The following is a 20,721-nucleotide window of genomic DNA, read 5'->3' on the forward strand; positions in this document are numbered from 1 at the left end:
TATGATTTTTATCATCAAAATTTGAAACATGTAATGCAAATTATGTGAAAAACCTTAAAAGAACTTTCCTTACACACGTCTTGAAAATTACAAAAGAAAAAACTGTATCTGCAAAGTCTCTTAAAAAGTCTTTTCTGTCCATTATTTGCAATGTCCCCAAACCCAAGTCAATCAGCACTAGCTATTGACCCATAATGGGAAAATTCCATAAAGTGTCATTTATCTACATCCACACAGCTGAATTAACATGGTTTCAGAAATCCATAATTATTTCAAGAGGTCTTATTTTTAGATTTCATGTATCTGTGCAGCTCTAATTCTTTTTCTAACTTTGTCTGCTAGACACAAAGAGAGCAGAAATCTAGCTGTCCTAAATTTTTGACATAATTTGAAAAAACAGTAACCTACTATAACAAAATGTTTTTATAAAGTTGAAATATTTAAAACTTAATTGTGATTGTCTGAATTCTTGAAGAATGTGGGATTTGGTTTAAATCTTCTTTTAACAAAGAAGTTAAAATTTGTTGATTTGCACTTCCTGCTCTGCAAGAATAAGATCCACAGAATAATACAGAAATGTATACAAACCTTTGAAAGAAAACTTTTTTTTTTTACCAAGAACATTATATGCAGCTAAGAGGTTATTTACATTTGAAAGCAGCCTTCATTTTCCAACGACTATTCACAGAATGTCTGTGGTGTGATAAACACCATACCACAGCCCCAGAAACAGGCATGATGGATGAAGTTCCTGCCAGTGGAGGAAGAGCTATTCAATACAGTAACCTAAGTAGTTATGCTATATGAGAAGACACACAATAACATAAGTAAACAAATCACAACTATAGGTGATGTAAAGTACTATTAAAAAATAAAGTAACATGACAATGACAAGGAACAACGGGGCAGAAAGGGGCTATTTTAGAAAAGGGGGCAGGAAAGTTTTCTCTGAAGAGGTGGCAATTAAACCTGAAGGATGAAAAAGGGTAAGTTACACTGACAATCAGAAGAAAAATGGTCGAATAAGACAATAAGAGGAAATCACTGTGCCTGGAATATGTATTTCTTAGAAAAATTTGTAGCGTCACACATAAACATTAAAAAAAAAAACAGAAAATGTTTAATTATTTTACTCATAAAATACCAAGTAACCAACAATGGTACTAAGCCAAATGGGAATTTTCAACAAATTTCAAAGGAATTTAAAGATAAATTGTAAAAAGTTAAAAATTAAGCATACATACATATTTGAAAATTCCAAAAGGCACTCCTAAGTCTTGAATTATAGAAGAAACCATAATAGAAATTATGAAATTTAGAAATAAACTATCATAAAATAATAGCATCTCAAAACACAGGGTAATTTGTTCATGAATTTACAGCATTTATTTTAAAAAACAGACAAGTCAATTATTTAACTTGCAAGTCTGAAAAATAAAACAGCAATCCTAAAAATGAAAAATCAGAAAAAAAGTAATAGCATTAAAGGTGGAAGTTGATGAAGTAATAAACAAAGCTAGTCAAAACGAAAACTAATAAAATAATCATGTCTAGTAAGACTAATAAAGAAAAAGAGAAAAAATAACTAATATTAAAGAGAAAGGATACACAGCTTCAGTACCAGATTGAAAAAATAATATAGCAGGGCTTATGAATGCTTCTTTAAATATCAAAACACAACAAAATGGATAACTTATCAAATCAGGAGGGCTTCCCTCGTGGCGCAGTAGTTAGGAGTCCGCCTGCCAATGCAGGGGACACGGGTTCGTACCCCGGTCCGGGAAGATCCCACATGCCGCGGAGCAGCTAGGCCCGTGAGCCATGACCGCTGAGCCTGCACGTCCGGAGCCTGTGCTCCGCAACAGGAGAGGCCACAACAGTAAGAGGCCCACGTACCACAAAAAAAAAAAGAAAAGAAAAATCAGGAATAATTACCAAACTGACTTAAAAAATAAAAAGGTTATATTGATATAAACCAAAAAATACTGAAGAAGTTGAAAATCTCAGCCACCAAGAAGACAACAGGTACCAATGATTACATGAGTGAATTTTAACACACATTCAAGAAATAAACAATCCTTCTCTTAAACAGCCAGGGAAGAGAAAAAGAAGGAATCTATCTAATTCATTTTACGAGATTAATGTAACCTTGCTTTCAAAACCAAAAAAGGTAATGCAAAGAACATACAACTGATCTCAATCATAAACATAAATATAAACATACTAAAGAAAAGACAAGGAAATTAATTCAGCAATGTACAAAAAAATAATATATTATGGCCAAATAAAGCTCTCAGGAATGCAAGGAGAGCTCAGCATCTACTGATAGAGTCAAATGTATTTAAATATTTAAAGAGAAAGACAGCAGCAAGAATATTTGATAAATTTCACAACCCATTCATGGTTTTTTTAAAAATCAACCTCTCTTGGCAACCTACAAATAGAGGGCAATATTCTCTATCTGATAAAGGATAGCACTCAAAACCAGGAGCAAACACCAAACCATAAGGTTAACACTTTAGAAGCATTTCTATAAATATCAGAGTAAAACAAGGATTCTTGCTATCTTTGCTTATATTCAACATTGCATTTGAGTTTCTAGCCAGTGCAATAAAACCACAACAAAAGAGGAATTATAAGGAAAGAAATTAAATTGCCTTTAATTTCAAATGATATGATTAGCTACACAGTAGACAATACTGACAGGATATGTCAGTAAAGCTACTGACAGTAAAGCTACTAACAAATTATAAGAGCTAATAAGATCATTAAGCAAAAATGCTGGATAAAAGAGGCACATACGAAACCAACTGCCCTCCTGTATACTACAAATAACCAATCAGAGTCGCAATAAAAGAAAATATCCCCCACACACAATTAAAAAGAAAAGCCATAAGGTACCAAGGAATAAGTCTAAGATGTATGAGATTGTTATAAGACAATTATAAAACATTACTGAAGAACATTAGAAAACACCTTCTCTTCAAATTAATCTACATATCTAATACAATTACAATCAAAATGCCCCAGAATTTTTCATGGAACATGACAAGAGACTTTCATTATCATTTACCAAATTATAATGAAAGTTCTAATAATGGAGACAACATGTTATCAGCTCAGGGATAGACAAACAGATCAAAGCACATAGAACTCAGACAGATATCATGCAACACTGTAAAGCAGAAGGCATTTAAAACAGAGGGAAAAGAAGGCATTATTCAGAAAGGATGCTGAGGCAACTCATCAGTCACATAAGAAATAACTTAAGACTCCTTCTTTCTGCCATTAAAAAAGTTAAATTCCTGGAAGAAAACTCAAATAATCCAGTATTTTTAAATGAGCAAAATTTATAAACAGGCCATCTGTATAGGCACAAATGAAAACTGCCAGCAAATCTGTGAAAAGATGTTCAAATTCACTAATAGGAAATGCAAATAAACATAAAAATGAGTTAACACTTAATCCTCATCAGCTTGGCAAAAATTAAAAAGAATTATAACCACTATTAACGGGAGGAATGCGGGGAAAAGGGCCACTCTCAGCCATTTTGCTGACAGAAACGTGGAGAGTTAGAACTATTTGGAAAAATAATCTGGTAACATCTATTATAATAAAAGATCTGTCCATGGTAATAAAAGATTAAGTTGGAACAACATCAGCTAGTTGGAGGAATTTCCAGAGAGTATTGATGAGAGAAGAAAGCAAGATGCAGAAATGTATATACAATGTCATCGGTTTTTATTAAAATAAAAACATACCAAAAAAAGCCCCTATATATATATATATATATATATATATATATATATATATATATACACAAAGGTGTATATATTAATAGTTTATACGTATCTGTCCAGGATAATTAAGAGCACAAAGAAATATATAAAGGGATATCCCAGGCTGTTTACACTAGTTCTTTTTATTTTAGGGAGTAGGGGTAGTGATTGATGGTGAAAAGAACAGAGGGGAAGAAACAGGGAAAAAATGAGCCAAGCAAATAAATAAATAAAGATGCATTTAAAAAAAGAGGCTGTTTGTACAAGCATTTATGATAGGAACACATTTAGTTATGCATTTATTTAAATTAAATATAAAAAATACTTTTTATACTAAATGCAAATGTTAAAAGAAAACAACCATATGAGAAACAAAACTAGTTAAACACTGGATCAAAACAATGCATCAGGGTCTTCCCTGGTGGCATAGTGGTTAAGAATCTGCCTGCCAGTGCAGGGGACACAGGTTTGAGCCCTGGTCCAGGAAGATCCCACATGCTGCGGAGCAACTAAGCCCGTGTGGCACAACTACTGAGTCTGCGCTCTAGAGCCTGTGAGCCACAACTACTGAAGCCCACGCACCTAGAGCCCGTGCTCCTCAGCAAGAAAAGCCACCACAATGAGAAGACCATGCACCGTGATGAAGAGTAGCCCCTGCTCGCTGCAACTAGAGAAAGCCCGTGCACAGCAACGAAGACCCAACGCAGCCAAAAATATAAATAAATAGATAGATAAATTTATTTAAAAAACCAATGCATCAGTACGGTCACTACTTAAAGAATTCAACAAATATTTATTAAGAGCCTACTATGTTAAATGCTAGAAATAAAAAATTCTCCAAACAAGTACAATTAAAAGCAACAATACATCAAGAAATGGTAATTAACAGTAATAATCTGAGACTAAAAACCTCACCTCACATAGTATATATTACCAGAAACTGAACAGTGAAAAGAAAAAAGGCCATCTTTGCAGAAGAAGGAGAAAAATAGTCAATGGGATTAAGGTTCATTAAAAGAATAAAAATCGTGACTCAAAATAAGGCCAATTTCTTCTACACAGTTTCACCCCCTAAAGAACGAACACTAGAGCATAAGTTTTTGAATTTTCCCTTGCTACGCACGTTCTCCTACAGAGTAGTACATACGTGGTTTTTCTGGTGTGATATTCAGTGCTTTCAGCCCCTTGTTAGTCTGGGGCCCTGTGTGTCACCCTGCCTGGGTCACTCTCTGCCTATTATACTCCACCTGGTCACCTAAGCCTGACAAAGGACTGAATTCTACAGCTCATATCCCAACAATTGCAAAACTGAGGTGCCTCCTCCGAGCTTTCCTTGTGCTTTCCTCAGAACTTGTGTTTTACTTTTAAACTCTCCTTTACTTGTAAATTCCACTGTTTTTTCTCAACATCCAGGGAGGCTATTGGTATGTTCAATGTGAGGATGATTTAATGTGCACTTAAAAAAAAGTATCTAATAATATCAATCGGGAAAGGGAAGCCTATACTATGAAGTAAATATGTGAAAATGTGGGGCATACCTACAAAAGTTTTGCAATTCATCCTTGGAAAGGTAAGTGAAGGGAGTCTAAAATCTAGCAGACTCAGAAAGGCCTCCATAATTCCAAATCAAGTAGGGGAGTCTCTAAAGGAAGAGTGGGAGAAAGGGTTAAGGAGGCCATGTTAAAACATTTAGCGGACTAGGATCTCCTCTGAACTGGCTCAGAAGTCTCAAGGGAGATGGTAAAGCTATTAAGAGGACATTAGGAAAACATTCTTGGCTTCAGTGGAAGCTTCTCCCTTAATGAGTCCAAACTAAATACATTAATAAACAGTACCCAAGGCTTTTCTTAGTTGAAGTAGCCATATCAGTCAGCATCTCTGGAGCCACAATGACATTTCTGGGAAGGAACGAATAGCTGTTTGTTCATTAGGTTTCTCACAATTGATATAGATGCCAAAAGATGAAGGAAAATACTGGGGGAAATAAATCTATCAATTAATTTTTCTGTATATGGCCTTATTTTATTGACGAGACTCACATAATCTGGTTTTCTATCAGAGCACAGACTGAAAACCACTGAGCCTAGCTCCCACATTACACTGAATTCCTCACTTAGACTTCACTATCTTCTATTAAGATTCCATGCCTTGCCTGCCCCATTCTCCATGAAACAGTTTTAAACCTTAAGGAACCTGATTCACTTTAGGTTATATGCAAGCATGGAATATTCTTGGTGGGGGAAGATCAGGGAACTAGTATTTTAATATGCTACAAAATGCTCTGAAAAACATATACAAATATACACCCAGTATTTATCTCATGTTTTTCATTTTATGGAATTCAATTGAACAAATAACATTTAATTTATAAGAAAGAGCTAATAAGAAAAACAAATCAGGTATTCCCAAGGTGCCATAGTCAAGAGTTAGAAATGTTATCTAAGATTTATGTAAATTCTGTACCTGCAAAAGAGTTCTGATTTGGGCTTACCATCTAATAAATACCTCTTTCATGTCCGTTCCTACCTCATGCCGCTAAATTTAACTAATCAAAGTTACCTTACTATCAAGTGTCTGATCAAAAGGAATTTGTAATACGATAAATGTACTCTAATGTTAAACAAACACTTTATTGTTTTCACACTGGTTCAACAAGGAAAGACTGATGGTTACAGGCTTAATATTTGAATGCAATTAGTAAAAGTTCAGAGAACAACCATTCAAAATTTAAAAGAGCTGTATGAGTGGTGCTGGGAAAATTGGACAGCTACCTGTAAAAGAATGAAATTTGAACATTCTCTAACACCATACACAAAAATAAACTCAAAATGGATTAAAGACCTAAATGTATTGGGTTGACCAAAAAGTGCACTTGTTTTTTTCCATAAGATGGCTCCAGTAGCACTTAGTTGTCTTTAACTTCATTCAAAACAATTTTGTTAGACTGTATTGTGACAGCTGTCATATCAGTGTGCATTTTAAAACAAACTTACCAAAACTGGTGAATTTTTGTGTAGCCATTTTAATATTGAAGATGGAAGAAAAAAACAATGTTTTCAGCCTATTATGATTTATTATTTTAAGAAAGGTAAAATGCAACTGAAACACAGAAAAAGATTTGTACAGTGTATGGACAAGGCACTGTGACTAAGTGAACATGTCCAAAGTGGTTTGCGAAGTTTCGTGCTGGAGATTTCTCACTGGTCAATGCTCCAGGGTCGGGTAGACCAGTTGAAGTTGATAACGATCAAATAGAGACATTTATAGAGAACAATCAACGTTACACCACATGGGAGACAGCTCACATACTCAAAATATCCAAATCAAGCGTTGAAAATCATTTGCACCAGCTTGGTTATGTTAATCGCTTTGATGTTTGGGTTCCACATAAGCTAAGCAAAAAAAAACCTTCTTGATCATATTTCCCCATGTGATTCTCTACTTAAACATAATGAAAATGTTCTGTTTTTAAAACAAATTGTGATGGGCAATGAAAAGTGGATACTGTACAACAATGTGGAACGGAAGAGATGGTGGGGCAAGTGAAATGAACCACCACCAGCCACACCAAAGGCCGGTCTTCATCCAAAGAAGGTGAAGTTGTGTACATGGTGGGAATGGAAGGGAGTCCTCTATTATGAGCTTTTTCCAGAAAACCAAACGATTAATTCCAAAAAGTACTGCTCCCAATTAGACCAACTGAAAGCAGCACTCGACGAAAAGCGTCTGGAATTAGTCAACAGAAAACGCATAATCTTCCATCAGGATACCGCAAGACAACATGTTTCTTTGATGACCAGGCAAAAACTGTTACAGCTTGGCTGGGAAGTTCTGATTCATCTGCCGTATTCACCAGACATTGCACCTTCAGATTGCCATTTATTTCGGTCTTTACAGAATTCTCTTAATGGAAAAAATGCCAATTTTCTGGAAGACTGTAAAAGGCACCTGGAACAGTTCTTTGCTCAAAAAGATAAAACGTTTTAGGAAGATGGAATTATGAAGCTGCATGAAAAAATGGCAGAAGGTAGCGGAACAAAATGGTGAATCCGTTGTTCAATAAAGTTCTTGGTGAAAATGAAAAATGTGTCTTTCATTTTTACTTTAAAAACCAAAGGAACTGTTTGGTCAACCCAATAGGAACAGATACTCTAAAATTCCTACAGGAAAACTTAGGCAGTACACTCTTTCACATAAATCACAGCAATATTTTTTTGGATCTGCCTCCTAGAGTAATGGAAATAAAAGCAAAAATAAACTAATGGGACCTAATTAAACTTAAAAGCTTTTGCACAACAAAGGAAACCATAAACAAAACAAAAATATAACCTATGGAATGGGAGAAAATATTTGCAAAGGATGCGACCGAAAGGGGATTATTTTCCAAAATATACAAACTGCTCATACAGCTCAATATCCAAAAAACAAACAACCCAATCAAAAACTGGGCAGAAGCCCTAAAGAGACATTTCTCCAAGGAAGACAAACAGATCACCTATAGACACATGAAAAGATGCTCAACAACACTAATTATTAGAGAAACGCAAATCAAAACTACAACGAGGGACTCCCTGGTGGCGCAGTGGTTGAGAGTCTGTCTGCCGATGCAGGGGATACAGGTTCGTGCCCTGGTCTCGGAGGATCCCACATGCCGCGGAGCAGCTGGGCCCGTGAGCCATGGCCACTGAGCCTGCACGTCCGGAGCCTGTGCTCCGCAACAGGAGAGGCCACAACAGTGAGAGGCCCATGTACCGCAAAAAAAAAAAAAAAAAAAAAAAAACTACAATGAGATATCACCTCATCCCGGTCAGAATGGCCATCATCAAAAAGTCTACAAATAATAAATGCTGGATAGAATGTGGAGAAAAGGGAACATTTCTCCTACATTGTTGGTGGGAATGTAAATTGGTACCGCCACTATGAAGAACAGTATGGAGGTTCCTTAAAAAACTAAAAGTAGCATTACCATATGGTCCAGCAATGCCACTCTTTCCATATATCTGGAAAAGACAAAAACTCTAATTTGAAAAGATACATGCACCCCGATGTTCAAAGCAGCATTATTCACAATAGCCAAGACATGGAAGCAACCTAAATGTCCATCAATAGAGAAATGGATAAAGAAGATGTGGTACATATATACAATGGAATATTACTCAACCATAAAGAAGAATGAAATAATGCCATTTGCAGCAAAATGGATGGAACTAAAGATTATCATACTAAGTGAAGTAAGTCTGAGAAAGACAAATATCACCTGATATCACTTATATGTGGAATCTAAAAAAGAAAAATGATACAAATGAATTTACAAAACAGAAATAGACTCACAGACATAGAAAACAAACTTATGGTTACCAAAGGGGAAAGGGGGCAGAGGACGGATAAATTAGGAGTTTCGAATTAACAGATACACAGTACTATATACAAAATAGATAAATAACAAAGTCCTGCTGTATAGCACAGGGAACTATATTCAATATCTTGCAATAACCTATAATGGAAAATAATCTGAAAAAAATACATACATATATATATATATATATATATATATATATATATATATATATATATAACTGAATCACTTTGCTGTACACCAGAAACTAACAGAACATTGTAAATCAACTATACCTTAGTTAAAAATATATAGAGATTTTTTAAAAGGTATGTGAAAAGAATATTATTGCACAACTAATAAAACATTCATCTCTCTAAAGAGACCTCTACTGAGAAATGAAAACAATGTTGTTTAAAATGTGATATATGAGTTCTGAAGGCCAGGGAAGGCCCGCACCAAGTTAAGAAAATCTGACATTCATGTGCCAGCAGTAGCACATAAGTAGTTGAGCTTCACCAAGGGAAGTGGATTCCAGAGCATGTGCTTATCCCTTTTGCTTAGACCAGGAAGAAAGAAAAGAAGGAGAAGAAAAAAAGGAACAGAAAAGAGTGAACAATTCTTTAAAAATTCTAAACAAGAAAAGGAGAGTGGCTTTCCCTCAACCAATTTCCAATGACTAATACTGTGATTTTCATTAAATGGGAACAGATAAAGCTCCAAGGACCTAAGAACCTCATTAGATCACTAAAAAGAAGCAAGTTTTATTAGCCAAAACCACAGATTGACACCCTATAATACATTACACCTAGAAATCTCCAACATTCTGGAATTTTTAATGATTACTGCTAATTACGAGATTATGACTTTTGAATGTCATAATTTTCACTAACACTGAATTATACATTTTAGGGAGGCAGGAGAACATAGTGGCTAAAAGTCCAGGTCTACTTACTCACCTACAGATTCAATTTTTCACCATAGCCAGAAACAAAATATATAAATTACTATTATCATACAGTATAGATATAGCCATAAGTATTTTTTAATAACAAAAAGAAAGCAAAGTATTTTCTCTCCTTAAACGTGACCCTTCCAGAATAGTCTAAGCCACTTAACTTGTGAGTAGGAAAACGCATCAGGCTAAATTAATCCTTTCCAGTTTCCATTGCACTGTTTAATCCAAAACCACCTATTAAAAGCATATAGGTCACCACTTATATTAAAGTGACAAAATATGAAATTAAACATTTCTTATCAATAGTGATCCTCTATTGTACTGTCAGAGATGGAATTCCAAATCATTGCTCAAGCTTTTAGTCAAATTGACAATTACAATGCAAATATTCAGGCTCTGGTTTCTCAAGAATAGGGGTGGGAAGCAATCTTCCTCTCCCTCTTTCTTTGTAATTTTGTGCATTCTGCAAAGAGAATAGAATATAAGCATGGAAAACTTCTCTAATTCTCTCTCGCAAAAAAGAACAATTGTCATTTCAGTACTATTCTTATGCTCACCAGATGCAATGTGCTTTGAGAACAAATGTATAAAAATCAAGGTTTAAAAAAAAGGCTACCCACATGCTGTATCTAATTATTCAACAAAGTATCCTCTTCAAAGTAATTACCAACTAACAAGGGTATGCTTCCTTTTGTGAAATGGAATTTTAGAAAGATCTGCTTTTGTTTTCTGTCAGCTTACATTACAATTTCAGGTTTGCAATTTTTGTTCCTAATTTTCAACTGGCATGTCTCCTAATACTTAAAAAAAATTTTAATCTGTCAATTTAAAAGGGTTAATGATCTTCAAGCACACATAAGTGCATCTGTAGAATATCACTTTTAGAGAAAACCACTTTGTAAAAGAAAAAAACGTTCATTTTGTTTTTAAATCTTTTGGTTTTCTTGCTGTTTCTAATTTTTTACACTTTATAAATCTAAGAAACATTTAAAAGGAATCACAAGTTTTCTAGGACAGTTATAAAACATAAACAATATAATGAGAATTCACAAACCTATACCAATAATAATGAATGAATGAATGAATGAATGAGTGGAGAAAAAGACAAGCCCTTCCTGAGAGTAGGAATCCAATTAATAAATGTGAAAGGAATGACAGAATATTTTTTAAATCACTGTTTAGTATCACCTATAGCAGTAACTTTCACAAAAGAATCATCAATAGCTGCTAAAATTTGCAGGTGAAAATTTGATGAGAAATAAGCAATTTTCAAGTTTTAAAGAGCCTCCCCATAAGACAAATAATTTAAAAGGCATAATATAGTAACTTCACAGTAGAGAAGCCTGGCAAGCAACACCTTAACCAATGTTCAGTTTTTACCAGTATTGGGACAAATCAACACTACATGCCCCCTGATATGATATCCTGGGAAAAATGCAACAATTCTCTGGGTTTCCTGCCAAAAGCCTATAACCTAATCTAGTCATGAGGAAAAAAATCAACAAACCTAAAACAAAAGACATTCTACAAAATAACTGGCTAGTACTCTGCAAAATTGTCAAGGTCATAAATGACAAAGAAAAACTGAAAACCTGTTCCAGATTAAAGGAGACTAAAGAGACATGATGGTCAAATGCTATATGTAATCCTGTATTGTATCTTGGACCAGAAAAGAACTTTTAAGTGGCAAAATTAGAATGAAACCTATAGGTTGGAGGGTGCTTCAAGATGGTGGAGGAGTAAGACATGGAGATCACCTTCCTCCCCCAAAATACATCAAAAGTACATCTACATGTGGAACAACTTCTACTGAACACTGGCAGAAGACCTCAGACTTCCCAAAAGGTAAGAAACTCCCCACATACCTGGGTAGGGCAAAAGGAAAAACAGTGACAAAAGAATAGGGATGGGACCTGCACCAGTGGGAGGGAGCTGTGAAGGAAGAAAGGTTTCCACACATGAGGAAGCCCCTTCACTGGCAGAGACAGGGGGTGGGCGGGGAAGCTTTGGAGCCACAGGGGAGAGCGCAGCAACAGGGGAGCAAAGGGCAAAGCAGAGAGATTCCCGCACAGAGGTTTGGTGCCAACAAGCACCCACCAGCCCGAGGCTTGTCTGTTCACCCGCCGGGGCGGGTGGGGGTTAGGAGCTGAGGCTCGGGCTTCAGAGGTCAGACGGCAAGGAGAGGACTGGGGTTGGCTGCATAAACACAGCCTGACGGGGGCTAGTGTGCCACAACTAGCCGAGAGGGAGTCCAGGAAAAAGTCTGGAACGGTCTAAGAGTCAAGAGACCATCGTTTCGGGGCGCGAGAGGAAAGGGGATTCAGAGCACCGCCTAAACAATCTTCGGAGACAGGCACGAGCCGCAGCTATCAGTGCGGACACCAGAGATGGGCATGAAATGCTAACACTGCTGCTGCAGCCACCACGAATCCTGTGTGCAAGCACAGGTCACTAACCACATCCCTCCTCCTTGGAGCCTATGCAGCCCGCCACTGCCAGGGTTCCGTGATCCAGGGACAACTTCCCTGGGAGAACACACAGCATGCCCCAGGCTGCTGCAATGTCATGCCAGCCTCTGCCGCCACAGGCTCGCCCCGCATTCCATACCCCTCCCTCCTCCCGGCCTAAGTGAGCCAGAGGCCCCTAATCAGCTGCTACTTTAATCCCCTCCTGTGTGGGCAGGGAACAGACACCCTTAGGCAACCTACACACAGAGGTGAGGCCAAAACCGAAGCTGAACCCCAGGAGCTGTGCAAACAAAGAAGAGAAAGGGAAATTACTCCGTGAAGCCTCAGGAGCAGTGGATTAAATCCCCAGAGTCAACTTGATGTACCCTGCATCTGTGGAATACCTGAATAGACAACGAGTCATCCCCAAAGTGAGGCAGTGGACTTTGGGAGCAACTGTAGACTTGGGGTCTGCTGTCTGTGACTGCCTTTTTCTGATTTTATGTTTGTCTTAGTATAGTTTTTAGCACTTGATATCATTGGTGGATTTGTTTATTGGTTTGGTTGCTCTCTTCTTCTTTCTTTACTTCTTAATTTTTTATGTTAATAATTATTTTACTTTAATTATTTTATTTTTTTTAATTATTTTATTTTTTCTTTCTGTTTTTCTCCCTCTTCTTCTGAGCCATGTGGTAGACAGGGTCTTGGTGCTCCAAACTGCTGTCAGGCCTGAGCCTCTGAGGTGGGAGAGCCAAGTTAAGGACACTGGACCACGAGAGACCTCCAGACCCCACGTAATATCAATCGGCAAGAGCTCTCCCAGAGATCTCCATCTCAATGCTAAGACCCAGCTCTACTCAAGAGCCAGCAAGCTCCAGTGCTGGACACTCCATGCCAAACAACTAGCAAGATAGGAGCACAACCCCACCCATTAGCAGAGAGTCTGCCTAAAATCATACCAAGTTCACAGACACCCCAAAACACACCACCGGATGTGGTCCCACCCACCAGAAAGACAAGATCGAGCCCAACCCAACAGAACACAGGCACCAGTCCCCTCCACCAGGAAGCCTACACAAGCCCCTGAACCAACCTTAGCCACTGGGGGCAGACACCAATAACAACGGGAACTATGAACCTGTAGACTGAGAAGAGGAGACACAAAACACACTAAGCTAAGCAAACTGAGAAGACAGAGAAACACATAGGAGAAGGAGGAGCAAGGTAAAAACCCACCAAAGAAAAACAAGAAAAATCTCAAATAAACAACCTAAACTTATACCTAAAGCAATTAGAGAGAGAACAAAAAAACCCCAAAATTAGCAGAAGGAAAGAAATCAGAACGATCAGATCAGAAATAAATGAAAAAGAAATGAAGGAAACAATAGCAAAGATCAATAAAACTAAAAGCTGGTTTTTTGAGAAGATAAACAAAATTGATAACCATTAGCCAGACTCATCAAGAAAAAAAGGGAGAAGACTCAAATCAACAGAATTAGAAATGAAAAAGGAGAAGAAACAACTGACACTGCAGAAATACAAAGGATCGTGAGAGATTACTACAAGCAACTCTATGCCAATAAAATGGACAACCTGGAAGGAATGGACCACTTCTTAGAAAAGCACAAGCTTCCGAGACTGAACCACAAAGAAAGAGAAAATATAAACAAACCAATCAAGCACTGAAATTGAAACTGTGATTAAAACTCTTCCAACAAACAAAAGCCCAGGACCAGATGGCTTCACAAGTGAATTCTAACAAACATTTAGAGAAGAGCTAACACCCATCCTTCTCAAACTCTTCCAAAATATAGCAGAGGGAGGAACACTCCCAAACTCATTCTACAAGGCCACCATCACCCTGATACCAAAATCAGACAAAGACCTCACAAAAAAAGAAAACTACAGACCAATATCACTGATGAATATCGATGAAAAAATCCTCAACAAAATACTAGCTAATAGAATCCAACAGCACATTAAAAGGATCATACACCATGATCAAGTGGGGTTTATCCAAGGAATGCAAAGATTCTTCAATATAGGCAAATCAATCAATGTGATAAACCATATTAACAAACCGAAGGAGAAAAACCATATGATCATCTCAATAGATGCAGAAAAAGCTTGACAAAATTCAACACCCATTTATGATAAAAACGCTCCAGAAAGTAGGCATAGAGGGAACTTACCTCAACATAATAAAGGCCATATATGACAAACCCACAGCCAACATCGTTCTCAATGGTGAAAAACTGAAACCATTTCCTTTAAGATCAGAAACAAGACATGGTTGCTCACTCTTACCACTATTATTCAGCATCGTTTTAGAAGTTTTAGCCACAGCAGTCAGAGAAGAAAAAAGAAATAAAAGGAATCCAAATGGGAAAAGAAGAAGTAAAACTGTCACTGTTTGCAGATGACATGATACTATACATAGAGAATCCTAAAGATGCTACCAGAAAACTACTAGAGCTAATCAATGAATTTGGTAAAGTAGAAGGATACAAAATTAATGCACAGAAATCTCTTGCATTCCTATACACTAATGATTAAAAATATGAAAGAGAAATTAAGGAAATACTCCCATTTACCACTGCAACAAGAAGAATAAAATACCTAGGAATAAATCTACCTAAGGAGACAAAAGACCTGTATGCAGAAAACTTTAAGACACTGATGAAAGAAATTAAAGATGATACAACAGATGGAGAGATATACCATGTTCTTGGACTGGAAGAATCAACATTGTGAAAATGACTATACTACCCAAAGCACTCTACAGATTCAATGCAATCCCTATCAAACTACCACTGGCAGTTTTCACAGAACTAGAACAAACAATTTCACAACTTGTATGCAAACACAAAAGACCCCGAATAGTCAAAGCAATCTTGAGAAAGAAAAAAGGAGCTGGAGGAATCAGGCTTCCAGACTTCAGACTATACTACAAAGCTACAGTAATCAAGACAATATGGTGCTGGCACAAAAACAGAAACATAGATCAATGGAACAGGATAGAAAGCCCAGAGATAAACCAACACACATATGGTCACCTTATCTTTGAAAGGAGGCAAGAATATACAATGTAGAAAAGACAGCCTCTTCAATAAGTGCTGCTGGGAAAACTGGGCAGCTATATGTAAAAGAATGAAATTAGAACACGTCCTAAGACCACACACAAAAATAAGCTCAAAAGGGCTTAAAGACCTAAATATAAGGCTAGATAGCATAAAATTCTTAGAGGAAAACATAGGCAGAACACTCTATGACATAAATCACAGCAAGATCCTTTTTGACCCACCTCTTAGGCAAATGGAAAAAAATAAATAAACAAATGGGACCTAGTGAAACTTACAAGCTTCTGCACAGCAAAGGAAACCATAAACAAGACAAAAACACAACGCTCAGAATGGGAGAAACATTTGCAAACGAAGCAACTGACAAAGGATTATTCTCCAAAATTTACAAGCAGCTCATGCAGCTCAAGATCAAAAAAACAAACAACCCAATCCAAAAATGGGCAGAAGACCTAAACTGACATTTCTCCAAAGAAGATATACAGATTGCCAACAAACACATGAAAGGATGTTCAACATCACTAATCATTAGAGAAATGCACATCAAAACCACAATGAGGTATCACCTCACAACAGTAAGAATGGCCATCATCAAAAAATCTACAAACAGTAAATCCTGGAGAGGGTGTGGAAGAAAGCAAACCCTCTTGCACTGTTGGTGGGAATGTAAGTTGATACAGCCACTATGGAGAGTAGTATGGAGGTTCCTTAAAAAACTTAAAATAGAACTATCATGTGACCCAGCAATCCCACTACTGGGCATATACCCTGAAAAAACCATAATTCAAAACGAGACATGTACCACAATGTTTATGGCAGCACTATTTACAATAGCCAAGACATGGAAGCAACCCAAGTGTCCATCGACAGATGAATGAATAAAGATGTGGCACGTATATACAATGGAATATTACTCAGCCATAAAAAGAAACAAAATTGAGTTATTTGTAGTGAGGTGGATGGACATAGAGTCTCTCATACAGAGTGAAGTAAGTCAGAAAGAGAAAAACAAATACCATATGCTAACACATATATGTGGAAACTAAAAAAGAGAAGAAAAAGAAGGGTTCTGATGAACCTAGGGGTAGGACAGGAATAAAGACGCAGACGTACAGAATGGACTTGAGGATATGGGGAGGCGGAAGGGTAAGATGGGATGAAGTGAGAGAGTTGCATTGACATATATACACTACCAAATGTAAAACAGATAGCTAACGGGAATCAGCCACATAGCACAGGGAGATCCGCTCTGTGCTTTGTGACCACCTAGAGTGGTGGGATAGGGAGGGTGTGGGGGAGACTCAAGAGGGAGGGGATATGGAGATATATGTATACATATAGTTGATTCACCCTGTTGTACAGCAGAAACTAACACAACATTGTAAAGCAATTATACTCCAATAAAGATGTAAAATAAAAAATTTTTTAAAAACCTATAGGTTAAATCATAGTATTGACCCAATGTTAATTTCCTGTGACTACAGAAGAGAATGTACACACCGTATTATTTAGATTTAAAAGTATTTACATCATGTCAGCAACTAGCTCAAAAAAATTTTTAGATATATATGGAGATACATATATAAAACAATAAAGCAAGTCTGGTAAAATATGAATACCGGGGGAATCGAGGTAAAGGATATACAGAAATTCTTTGTTCTAATTATTCAACTTCTTCATAAGTGTAAAATTTCGAAATAAACAGGTTACCTAAAGTGTACGTAACCTCCGTTTTGAATTGGTTTGATGATAGTCTAGGCCAGGGATCTGCAAACTTTTTCTATAAAGGGCCAGTCAATAATTTTAAGCTTTGTGGGCCATATGGTCTTTTTCACAACATCTCAACTCTGCCAACGGTGTGTCCCAAAAGCACCCACAAACTGAAAATGAATGGGAGTGGCTGCGTTTCAATAAAACTTTATTTACAAAAATCGGCAATGGAACAGATTCAGCCCATAGGCCAGTTTGTTTACCCCTGGTCTAGTTCACACCAAAGAAAATTAATCCAAATAATTATACTTCCAGTTAACATGTATTCAGCACATGCTAGACACTACGTTAAGTGCTTTACCCACATTAACTTATTTACCCCTGCACCAATGTGATCAAGTAAATACTATTATTATTTCCATTTTCCACAGAGGAAATGGGCCTAGAAGTGAAGGAACTTGCCCAAGGTCACACAGCCAGTAAGGCGTAGACTCTGGGTTTGAACCAGGTAGGCTTGTCTTCACACAATGAACTATAACCAATATGCTATACTTCTACAGACTGAACTATACTTTCACATGCAACAACTAAAGAATTATAACGATTTTAACAATAGCTAAATAACCACCAAAACTCAATATTTACATTCCGAGAAGGTATTTTTCACAAACCTCCTGTAGCTGCAAAGAAATAAGTCCCAGTTGATCCTGCCGTCTTTCCACCAGCTCTCTTTCTGTACGCATCTCTCTTTCTATTTCTTGAAGCCGTCGCTCTACCCGATCTGAAACCTTAACATGAATAAAGAGAAAAGTGAGATTACAGAACTGTTAGGCAAAAAAAAGACTAAAACTGAAGAGATATTTTACGCCAGATACACTATCGCCTAAAGCATTTAAGATTGGCTTATTTGTAGAATCCTTTTTTAATGACACTATTATAAAACAGGTCACAAAAAAATTGACTGAAAGTTGCAACAGTAAACAGTCATTAGTCTCCAATTAATCCAAATCTGGATCCCAATAAAGGACTTAAATTTTCCAAAGTAGAATATAATATGTCAAAAGATCAGAGTTAAAAGTAATAAACTAGAAAATAGTGCCCTCTGGTGAGTTAGAAGAAAAATACCAATTTTGCCTACAACTGCACTTATTACTCTATTAATGATAAACTGTTCTATCTATTTAGTTCTTTTTCATTTTAATTATCTATGAGCGTGACCTGCCTAGGAAGGTTTTGATATTTATATGCATCAAATAATTGAAAGGGCTTGTCAATCTTTGCTACTATGATCTGCTAAAAATAAACCAGCTGTAAAAGATCAAAAACTAAAGTCAAACTGCAAAGTGTTTAATTGGGACTCTCTAAAATAAACATGAAAGAATTTTCTCTCTGATGCAAGATCTTCCTTGCTAAAAGTTGTGCAAATGCAAACACACTTCAGAAGCATCACTATACGGTCCCCTAAATAAAATATACACTATTTGACTATTTGTGTATATTTCACAGAGGAGGTACAGTAGATAGAAGAGAAGCAATAAATACAGCCCTGTTATAAGAAATCTTTTGCCATAAATTCTGTAGAGTCAAGAAAGGTCCTGGTCACAAGGGATCTTACTGGGGCAATAGGAATGTTCTAAACTGGATTATGGTGATAGCTGCACAACCCAGTACTTCACTAAAAAAATCACTGAATTTTACACTTAAAGCAGATTAATTTTATGGTAAATTACACCTCAAGTCAGGTTGTTTTTTAAAAAGACATTGGTAAACATAAGTTTAATTAGTCAATAAAGGCTGAGCAAAAATATTCCATCAAAAAATTAGCAGTTAACATTTACCAAGACTGGTAAGTCTTGGGTTTCCAACTTCGAGTGCTGAAAAACAATTAAGATGTTTACTATGATATTCACAGTGCCTTACTAAAACTTCAAAATAGCCTTCAGCATCAAGCTTCTAATTTATCCTAACAATCAACCCTAATATCCCAACAATTTATTACTGCATCTGAAATAAAGGCAGTACCTGCTGTTATAGAGAACATTATAAATAAATACTGAAAAATAAAAAGTTGTTAATTCATTCCATTTTTACAAAATGGAAATATCTTTATCATTCACTCAATATAAAAATAGCAACACTTATCAAAAATAAATAACAGGGAACCACCTCAAGCACACTAGGATGGCTATTAACAAAAAACAGAAAACAAGTGCTGGGGAGGCTGCAGGGGAACTGAAACCCTGGTGCACTGGTGGTGGTTTGTAAAAGTGGGCAGCCGCTATGGAGAAGAGTGCGGTAGTTCCTTAAAAAATAAAAACAAAGGTACCATATGATCCAGCAATTCCATTTCTAGGCATATGCCTAAAAGAACTGAAATCAGGGTCTCAAAGAGATATATGCGCACACCCATGTTCAAAGCAGCATCATCCACAATAGCCAAAATGCGGAAGCAACTCAAGTGTCCATTGACAGATAAATGGATAAACCAAATGTGGTTTATACATACAATAGAATATTATCGAGCCTTAAAAAGGAAGACATCCTTACACTTGCTACAACATGAATGAATCTTGAAGGCCTTATGCTAAGTGAGATAAGCCAATCACAAAAAGACAAATACTGTATCATTCCACTTATATCAGGTATGTAGAATAGTCATATCCATAGAAACAGAAAATAGAATGGTAGTTGCCAGAGGCTGGGGGAAGGGGGAATAGGTAGTTGTTTAATGGGTGTAGTTTCAGTTTTGTAAGATTAAAAGAGTTCTGTATTTGGTTGCACAACCACATGACGGTACATAACACTACTAAACTGAACACTTAAAAATGGATAAGATGGCAAATTTTAGGTTATATGTATTTCACAACAATTAAAAATAAACCAACAAATATAGAATAAAAAACTTTTTAAATCTGCTAATAGCACGAAAAATATAATGCTAAGTACTTTGTTGTATACTTCCAGAAATTTTTCTATGCATATGTGTATGACCAGTCAAACACATATCAATTTCATTTAAATTTTTAAACAAAAATTGGGTGTTATACATAGTATTTTATAGATTTTTTCAGTTTATATATATATATTTCCATATTTTTTTCCCACAGATCACAGACAACTTTCCATGACAACAAATCTACATCCTCATTTTTAGCAAAGGCATAGTTCTCTGTAATTGATTAAAATAATTCCCTGTTGATAATGGGATAACAATGAATATGTATTTTTAAATATTAACATCTCAGTGATGAGATGTTACTTCCATGATTAGGTTATAAAAATTCTAACTTTCAATCCTGCTAGCATGTTCTCTCTTGCCTTCTCACTTGCTTGCTCTAATGAAGCAAGCTGCCATGTTGTGAGATGCTCTGTGGAGAAACCATGTGGCAAAGAAACAAAAGAGGCCTCTGAC

General features: G+C 36.4%; 1 protein-coding gene across 2 annotated transcripts in view; it reads right to left on the minus strand.

Moving 5' to 3' along the window:
- Positions 1 to 20,721, minus strand: part of CEP128 (centrosomal protein 128) — a 436,342-nt gene that overhangs the window by 354,461 nt on the left and 61,160 nt on the right. For both annotated transcript variants that reach the window (XM_032624894.1, XM_032624895.1), the window contains one exon: positions 17,981 to 18,097. In XM_032624894.1, the coding sequence (XP_032480785.1) occupies positions 17,981 to 18,097 (117 nt within the window). The remainder of the gene's footprint in view (positions 1 to 17,980; positions 18,098 to 20,721) is intronic.

Source organism: Phocoena sinus, chromosome 2 (assembly GCF_008692025.1).
Source record: "Phocoena sinus isolate mPhoSin1 chromosome 2, mPhoSin1.pri, whole genome shotgun sequence".
NCBI lineage: Eukaryota > Metazoa > Chordata > Mammalia > Artiodactyla > Phocoenidae > Phocoena > Phocoena sinus.